At 38.7% G+C, this 9,062-nt stretch overlaps 3 protein-coding genes across 3 annotated transcripts; all 3 read left to right on the top strand.

Annotated features, from left to right (window-relative positions):
- The first annotated feature begins 233 nt into the window (after window positions 1-233).
- LOC119987330 (protein RESPONSE TO LOW SULFUR 4-like) lies at window positions 234-746 on the top strand. Its single transcript, XM_038832210.1, has one exon. The coding sequence runs from the start codon at window positions 249-251 to the stop codon at window positions 573-575; it is 327 nt and encodes a 108-aa protein (XP_038688138.1). The 5' UTR covers window positions 234-248; the 3' UTR covers window positions 576-746.
- Window positions 747-1,921: 1,175 nt separating this feature from the next.
- Window positions 1,922-2,693, top strand: LOC119987272. The gene has a single exon (XM_038832143.1). It carries the CDS (start codon window positions 1,980-1,982, stop codon window positions 2,505-2,507), a length of 528 nt encoding a protein of 175 aa, XP_038688071.1. The 5' UTR covers window positions 1,922-1,979; the 3' UTR covers window positions 2,508-2,693.
- Window positions 2,694-5,888: 3,195 nt separating this feature from the next.
- On the top strand, window positions 5,889-7,982 carry LOC119986911. The gene is made up of 4 exons (XM_038831602.1): window positions 5,889-6,059; window positions 6,405-6,833; window positions 7,050-7,295; window positions 7,407-7,982. Exons 1-4 carry the CDS (start codon window positions 5,889-5,891, stop codon window positions 7,980-7,982), a joined length of 1,422 nt encoding a protein of 473 aa, XP_038687530.1.
- Window positions 7,983-9,062: the final 1,080 nt, after the last annotated feature.

The following is a 9,062-nucleotide window of genomic DNA, read 5'->3' as shown; positions in this document are numbered from 1 at the left end:
ATACAATATTATGTTAATTATTTATATCGAAATACGTAATTATATTTTTATATTTTGTAGCAAAATAGATTTTGTTGATTAATTTTTTCTATTACTTTTAATTCTAATTTTTTTTTCATGATGTGGTAGATCAATTATAATGAACATTATTTAGTGAAAGAAAGGAAAGAAAGCAATCCAAAAAGTCGCAGTAGTAGGTACATTGAATCTGGACATATGTTATGTTCTCTTTTGGAGGCTATAAAGATATGAGATCTGCAACTGTCAAACGACCACAACCAGAAGAAAAGAATAAGCCAACAGCGAAGAAATCAAGAATGGATCGAGCAGACGCAGGAGAGAAGCTAAGGAGGAGGAACGTGGAGCTGGAGAGAGCTCTGAAGGAGAGCAAGGAGAGGGAGGATCAGATGAGAGCGAAGCTTGAAAGAGCCTGGGAGAGGCTACGGGTGGCCGAGGAAGCTGAGGAGAGGCTCTGCTCGCAGCTTGCGGAGCTCGAGGCAGAGGCTGTCCTACAGGCCCGTACATATCAGGCTCACATACTTTCTCTAGTGGGTCAGCTTTCCCGGTCCCCTTGAAATTACACCAAGGGGCAAGGATCTTCCTCCAGCAATTCCAACGCTGAAGGAGTTGACTTGAATTTTGGGTTCCTGTATTTGATTGATCTTAGAATGGATCTTTCTGTATGTACAAAAATATATGTTTTACAAACAAATCAAATGAATTTGGTGGGTGGTTTTCTCTCTAAATCCGTCATATTGTCAATTGGTAAAGAATTAAAGATTGCTCTATTGGTGAAACAACCGAAGTGTTAGGAACGAAGTGGCATTAATTAGCCTCTTAAAAGTAAAATGAAAATAAAAAGACGATAATTCCTGCCTATCGAGTGTTTTGCAGGTTAACGAATTTCGCTTCCCAATGTATAACACCTTAAACCTGAACGTTGCAGCACTACGTGGAGCAAGCCTCTATCGAACTGACTTTAAATCAGCAATACTCATGAAAAAAAGAAAAGATGAAAAATGAATTTTGAGAGTGAGAGAATTTTTCGTGATATGTGAAGTCTTCCACTTTGAGGTTTATATAGAGGAAGTAAATCTCAAAGGCCAAACCGTCCATATCGAGGAAGTAAATCCCAAAGACCAAATCGAGTTGGAACTATTTTCTAACTGTTAGTTTGAGACGAAATTAATAAGAGATTAGAATTTAATATGAGAATAAACTCTATCTGGTAAGAGATTAGAATTGAATTTAATCAGAAAAGAGAGAAGAAAGTCAATCTCATTAGCATTTAATCAATCAACCAATTATAATAGAATTAGGACTCTAGTCAAACTTTAACCAAAAAATATAATTTTTTTTTATAATCTCGAACTCGTGCCAAGCTCGGCCTGCCCACCCAATCGCACCGACAAAACCTTGGGCCCAAATTTATAGTCCAACACCCCCACTTATAAACTACCAATGTATATATATTAAATTTATATATGTGATTTTTTCATCTTAGAATATATCGATAAGTGATTTTATTTAAAAGTGTTTTTCACGTTGATTTAGAATATATAATTTTTTTAATAAAATTTGTTATATATTTTGAGAAAATAAATCGTTTTGAAGTTTCGTTCAAGAAAAAGTAAAAAATAAAAATTGATGATATCATGCGCATGTGTGCAGAAGCAAAAGTGGGGAGAGAAAATAGGACGGTCATTTTTTAATAATTTTTATTTTAAATCAGAGGAGCATATAGATAATTTAAAACTTTGTTCTTAAATTATTTTTGAGCTATCTTTATTAGAGCAACTCTTTTTAATTGTGGACCTATAGAAAATTGTCCCTTCAAAAAATATACTTCAAAAAAAAAAAAGGAAAAAAAAGCAAGCAGATCAAAGTATCTTGATGGGGGAGGTTCCAACCTCAGCCGACTCTTTTGTACTTATCTGAATGTACCCTTGGTTAAAGGTGGATACATTGAATCTGGACATATGTTATGTTCTCTTTTGGAGGCCATAAAGATTCGACATCTGCAACTGTCAAACGACCACAACCAGAAGAAAAGAATAAGCCAACAGCGAAGAAATCACGAATGTATCTGGACATATGTTATGTTTTCTTTTGGAGGCTATAAAGATTCGAGATCTGCAACTGGCAAACGACCACAACCAAAAGAAAAGAATAAGCCAACAGCGAAGAAATCACGAATGGATCGAGCAGACGCAGGAGAGGAGCTAAGAAGGAGGAACGTGGAGCTGGAGAGAGCGCTGAAGGAGAGCAAGGAGAGGGAGGATCAGATGAGGGCCAAGCTTGAAAGAGCCTGTGAGAGGCTACGGGTGGCCGAGGATGCTGAGGAGAGGCTCTGCTCCCAGCTTGCGGAGCTCGAGGCAGAGGCCGTCCTACAGGCCCGTGCATATCAGGCTCACATACTCTCTCTCTTGGGTCAGCTTTCTCAGTCCCCTCGCAATTGCACAAAGGATCTTCCTCCATCAATTCCAACTCTGAAGGAGTTCGCTTGAATTTTTGGGTTTTCTCTATGGAGTACTGTATTTGATTTTAGAATGGATCTTGTTGTCTGTACAAAAATACTTTCATTATCTTATTTAACTGATTGTTCATCCTCCAAGGATTTCTGTTCCCATCTGAATTCCAAGTAATGGCGATCGCCGCCGAATCTGATTCAATCGCCGGTTACTTTAACCTCAGCCTCATTAGATTCTAAAGCTGTAGCTGGACATGTGATTTTCATGATTGCACAAGAATGGAGAAACTAAATGTGAAATCGGAAACCAAGAAAGTCTCCTGAATTTAACAACTTTTGAATGAATTTGAACATCTAAAACCAATAGTCAAAGGCAAAGTACCATTTATTTTGTTACACGCCATTGAACTCTAAATTTCCTAGGAAAATTTCAATTCAACCCAAAAAGACTTTGGATTAAAGATGGGCCAGCTTTTGACAATTGTAGAATGGGAAATTCTATATTTTGTTGTTGAATATCTATCAAGGTGCGAATGGTGGATTCTTTGTTGTTGAATATTATGTTATTCCTTTCAATTCAAAGCATCCACATTACAGACATTGAAAGTTAAATGAAACTCCTTCGATGTTTGTTCATGTCTATACGCTTTGATGCTATTCATTCATTCATTGTCCACTGAAACTCCTGTTGGAAAAATGATGGTCCTGTTGGAAAAATGATGGTCAACTATATTTTGACCATTATTAATTGAAAGTTCAATGATAATTATTGAATGAAATTTATGAATAATTGATCATTGTTATAAGGACAATAAATTGGAGCAATTAGTGTGACCAAATCTTTTTTGGTTGAATGTAAAAAGACTCCAAAGTCACCATGATGAGCATGGTGAACATAGTGTAATAAGTGTGTATGAAAATCTCACATTGGAAAAATACTATGTGGATGTGTAGTTTATAAGCTCAAGTGTTGAAGTAAAAATTTGGGCTTAAGGGCACCCAAGCTTTTGTAGGAGTAAGAGGCTCCACATTATGAGTTTTGATTAAACACGCGCCGCCGTCGTCCGTCCGTCCAATTCGGTCGCGCGTGGTGGGCTTGTGATTAGGCCCAGTCCAATCACATCTTAAATTTTTTGCACTTTACTACTCTCTGATTTTTCTTGACAATTGGTTGCTCCTGCTCCTATATAAGGAGGAGACCTACAGCTTCATTTCAAGAACACGAAATTCCTTTGCTTCTCCCCTGTTGAAACTCTACCAAATCCTAGTCTGAGAGTGTTGTTCTTGCTTGCTTCGACTATACTACCTGTTTGGAGTGTCACTAACAATTTTTTGCACTTTACTACTCTGATTTTTCTTGACAATTGGTTGCTCCAGCTCCTATATAAGGAGACCTGCAGCTTCATTTCAAGAACGCGAAATTCCTTTGCTTCTCCCCTGTTGAAACTCTGCCAAATCCTAGTCTGCGAGTGTTGTTCTTGCTTGGTTCGATGGTACTACCTGCTTGGAGTGTCACTAACAAGGTGGTGAAAGGAGCGTTGTATCTTGGGAGGTGATTGCTCGGAGTTGCTAGACACCGATAGGCAGGAGCAAATTCACTTTAAGGAGATTCGCGTTAGCGTACCTCACTCCCTCATCTAATTCCGGTTTTGGTATTTTAATTCCAATTTTTATTCTCGTATGTGATACTGTTTTGATCAATATATGATACTGTTTATGCATGCAATTTGTTATTGTTATTGTTATTGTTAATTAATTAATTATATGCATGCACGTTTATTCCAACAACTCCATTCAACAACCAAGGGCCACACATGGTCTACCGAGCATGTTATTGATTGCCGTAGGGGTCAAAGTCAACCTCAGCAAATTACATGGGCCCCGAAGCCCAACGACAACAACATAAAAGCCTAACAGAGGCTAGGGCCCCGAAGCCCAACGACAATCAGGCCAGAGCATACAGTCCAAAAAGGACTTGGTCTTTCAAAGGCAATACAAAGCCGATGCAAGTAAGGCCGAACCAATAACTAAGGGACGAAACCGAAGATAAGGCAGTTCCTCGTTAAATGGTAACAGCCGAAATTACTGCAAACTACTACAAACTACCTCAAACTACCGTAAACTCCCCCAAACTGCCATGAACTTCTCCAACTGTCACAACTACTGGTAACTGCTCAAGAAAAGCATAAAATGAGTTCATTAGGCCGAGGAAAGGGGACTTCGGTTGGGGGGGAAAACTTATGATTTTCTCACTCACTCTGTAATCACATGTGATAAATAAAATATCATATAGTTCTACACCGTGGACCTAGGCTAAAAGCCGAACCACGTAAAATCTCTTTGTTTTGTCTTACATTTACCAACTCATTCTCAACAATTCGATTGTCGATAATTTACATCAACAGTTTGGCGCGCCAGGTAGGGGAGAAATTGTTTTATCACAATGGCAGCAAACTCAGAAGATTCACGAGATGATGTTGTAAGCGAGAAAATGACAGCTTTGATTCAACGCTTCGACGAACATGAAAGAAGGGTCCAACAGTTGGAGCAAGAAAACTTGACTGTTCGAAGAGAAAATAAAAAGCTACTTGATCTTATGAATCAACCTTCAAGTCCACAGGTAACCAGAACCGTCCCTGCAAGTACTGTCCCAAGTACTTCTGTTCGACTCAATGATGGACAAACAACGCAAATTCCCAACGCAAGTATTCCCTTGCCATGATTTGTACATCAGACAGAATCATCATTGGCATCAACATCAACCCAGTTTCTGAGGCCAACGGCACAATCCATGGCACCACTGTTTCCTATACCAACGTCATCTTCGGCTATCCCAACAATTGGTGCGTGGTCAAACATAACTACAACATTGCCAAAAATTGCAACGTAACGAAGTGTCGACAAAAGACTAGAAGAAATGGAGTCAGCCTTCTTCAGAATACCAGGCATGCCACCACCTATAAAGAAAAATCATACTTTCCTCAAATCTCCATTTGTTCATGCCATTGCCATGGAAGAGCTCCCAAAGAAATTCATCATACCACATATTAAACCTTATGATGGTATCACTGATCCAGAAGATCATGTGGATCAGTATAGTCAACGATTGACTCTGGTATCATACCCATTCAACAAGCATGAAGCATGCATGTGCCGAGGATTTAGTTCAACCTTGGTATGACCTCCTTTGAAGTGGTATCTTAATCTTCCAGAAGGGCAAATCGCTTCATTCGCACAATTGGCCGATGCATTTGTTGAACAATTTGCAAGCAGTAGGAAAATAATTCCAACATCAGATGATCTATATCGACTGCGACAAAAGCAAGGAGAATCTCTACGGTTATTCTTGACGAGATTCAATAAAGAAAAACTGGAGATTCCAGGATGCTTAGATGAAATTGCGATCAATGCATTTCGTATGGCTCTTCTTCCTGGAAGCAAATTATACGGAAAGCTTACCCGTTATCCATGTAAGTCTTTTCAAGAAGTTCAGGCAAGAGCAAGCATTCAAATTAAATGGGAGGAAGATGAAGGAAGGCTTCCAGAGCGACTAACAGAGCAGCCTAAGAAATCTGAGCAAAAGCAACAAGTTCAGAAGCTCCGCAATATCCTCGCAAAGATCCTAAACCAATCGATTTCAAGAAGAAACCTCGATCTCCTGAATATAATTTGGTAATTCCACCAAATGAAATCTTATCAGTGTTGAAAAATGGGAGATGCTGTTAGATGACCCGACAAATTACGTAAACCGCTAGATCAACGGAATACTTCCAAATGGTGTGAGTTTCATAACGATTACAGGCATACAACAGATGATTGTTTCACCCTCAAAAAAGAAGTAATCAAATTGCTAAAGAAAGGTTATCTTTGGGATTTACTATCCGAAAGAGGAAAAGCGATGATGTCCCAAGCTGAAAGATGAGAAGAGGAACAGAAGCCACCTCCTCCAGAGAAGACGATTAACGTAATATTTGGTGGATCGGAGATTAGCGGAATTACACATTCATCAGCAAAGAAACATGTCAAGCAAACAGAAAATTATGAGGTATGGAATGATAAGCTGATGGTACAATTCACGAGACAAGTTATCAGCTTCACAGACGATGAGATGACGAAGCTACTCAATCCACATGATGATGCCCTGGTAATAACTTTGCAAATTGTCAATTGCGAAGTTAAAAGAGTCATGATTGGTGATGGCAGTTCAGTAAATTTACTGTTCATGTCCACACTCCAAGCAATGGGACTTTCAGAAGTCGATATAATCAGAGGTCCTATACCACTCATTGGCTTCAACGGAGAACAGCAATTCACCATCAGCTCTATTCCATTGCAAGTATATGCAAAAGGAATAAATCTCCAGGTTCGGTTTAATATATTAGATTGTCAATCTCCATATAATGCGATACTTGGACGACCTTGGATTCATGCAATGAGGGCTGTGCCGTCACCTTATCATCAAGTGATACGATTCCCAACAAAAGGTGGAATACAAGAAATATATGGGGATCAACGTCAAGCAAGGAGTTGCTACGAACAAACATTGAAAGGAAAAACCAAAGCTTTATAGCAATTACAGCAAGGGCCGATTCTAAGCAATCAAAAAGAACCGGCTAATAAGGAAATAGAAGAAATCATCATTCATCCTGATTATCCAGACCAGAAGATTCAGATTGAAGCCAACCTGGATCACCAACTTCGAGAAAATTTGAACCAATTCTTGCAAAATCATAAGCATACTTTCGCTTGGACGCATGCAGATATGATTGGAATTGATCCGAATATCATCACTCATCAGTTGCAAGTCGATGATAACTTCCTTCCAGTGAGGCAAAAGAGATGAAGGTTCGCTCCAGAAAGAAATAAAGTCATCAATAAGGAAGTTCGAAAGCTGCTAGATATTGGATTCGTCCAAGAAGTTCAATACCCAGACTAGCTTGCAAATGTGGTTGTGGTAAAAAAGAAGAATGGAAAGTGGAGAGTCTGTATTGACTTCACAGATCTGAATAACGCTTGTCCAAAAGATTCTTTCCCACTCCCTCATATTGATATACTTGTGGATGCAACAACAGGGCATGAATTACTCCGCTTTATGGATGCATTCTCTGGATATAATCAAATCTTAATGCATCCAAATGATCAAGAAAAAACTGCATTCATAACCGAACGTGGCATATATTGTTATAAGGTGATGCCGTTTGGATTGAAAAATGCAGGAGCAACATATCAATGGCTCGTCAATCGCATGTTTGCCAGTCTGCTCAGAAAGACAATGGAAGTATATATCGATGATATGCTAGTAAAGACTCTGAAAGCCGAAGATCATATCGAGCATCTTAGACAAGCGTTTGAAATTCTTGATGCTCATCAAATGAAGTTAAATCCTCTAAAATGTGTATTCAGAGTCAAAGCAGGAAAATTTTTGGGATTCATAGTTACACAAAGGAGCATGGAAGCAAATCCTGATCAAATTCAAGCAATACTTGATATTCGTTCCCCCACAACAATATGAGATGTACAGCGTTTGGCAGGGAAGATTGCAGCATTAAATCGATTCATCTCCAAATCTTCCGAAAGATGTCATCAACTTTTCACAGCATTGAAGAAATCAGCCAATTTCGAATGGACAGAAGAATGTGAGATGGCTTTCAAGAAATTGAAAGGATATCTGACCAATCCTCCAATTCTTACGAAGCCAAAAATCGGTGAGATACTCTATCTTTATTTAGCAGTTTCTGAATTTGCAATTAGTGCAGTATTGCTAAGAGAAGAGAACAACCGGCAGCATCCGGTATATTATGTTAGTCGAAGTTTGCTAGATGCTAAAACAAGGTACCCTTTAATGGAAAAGCTTGTTTTACCACTTATCACTGCAGCTAGGAAGCTTCGTCCTTATTTTCAAAGTCATCCTATCACGGTGGTAACGAGCTTCCCAATCAAAACGCTACTCCATAAACCAGAATTGTCTGGACGTTTAACAAAGTGGGCCATTGAGTTGATCGAACATGATATCGTGTATCAATCTCGAACGGCGGTCAAAGCTCAAATTCTGGCAGACTTCATTGTTGAATTCAGTCTAGGAATGATGGATAATGCTCACAAAGAATTGAATCAAAACAAAGAAGATGATGAAGCTATTTGACAATTATTTGTTGATGGTTCGAGTAATGTAAAAGGAAGTGGCTTAGGTATCATTTTAATCTCACCTCAAGGGGATCAATTCCTTCAAGCTGTAAATTGCGGATTTCACGCCACAAACAATGAAGCATAATATGAAGTTCTGATTGAGGGATTGAAATTAGCGAAAGAAGCAAAACTTCAACGTGTCCACGTGACTTCAGATTCCCAATTGATCGTTAATCAATTGAATGGAGAATACCAAGCAAAAGATGAAAGAATGAACGATTATCTGGAGTTAGTACAACAGTTGCAACTTGAATTCGAAGAATTCCAGATTAATCAAGTGCCTAGAGAAGAAAATCAGCAAGCGGATGCATTAGCGAACTTAGGATCATCAATCTCGGTGCAAGCGACTCAAAATATCCCACTGATTTATTTAGAGTCACCTGCAATAAACAAAAATTCCATGATA

Source organism: Tripterygium wilfordii, chromosome 20 (assembly GCF_013401445.1).
Source record: "Tripterygium wilfordii isolate XIE 37 chromosome 20, ASM1340144v1, whole genome shotgun sequence".
Classification (NCBI taxonomy): domain Eukaryota; kingdom Viridiplantae; phylum Streptophyta; class Magnoliopsida; order Celastrales; family Celastraceae; genus Tripterygium; species Tripterygium wilfordii.
Note: the sequence above shows the minus strand (reverse complement) of the source record. Positions and strands in the feature narration are given on the sequence as shown.

Bases quoted from the DNA above. Each gene is read 5' to 3' on its own strand.
- LOC119987330 (XM_038832210.1), top strand. From the start codon at position 249: ATGAGATCTGCAACTGTCAAACGACCACAACCAGAAGAAAAGAATAAG.
- LOC119987272 (XM_038832143.1), top strand. From the start codon at position 1,980: ATGTTATGTTCTCTTTTGGAGGCCATAAAGATTCGACATCTGCAACTG.
- LOC119986911 (XM_038831602.1), top strand. From the start codon at position 5,889: ATGGCTCTTCTTCCTGGAAGCAAATTATACGGAAAGCTTACCCGTTAT. The intron at 6,060-6,404 runs GTTCAGAAGCTC...GAAGAGGAACAG, and splicing joins AATCTGAGCAAAAGCAACAA to AAGCCACCTCCTCCAGAGAA. The intron at 7,296-7,406 runs GTGAGGCAAAAG...TACCCAGACTAG, and splicing joins TCGATGATAACTTCCTTCCA to CTTGCAAATGTGGTTGTGGT.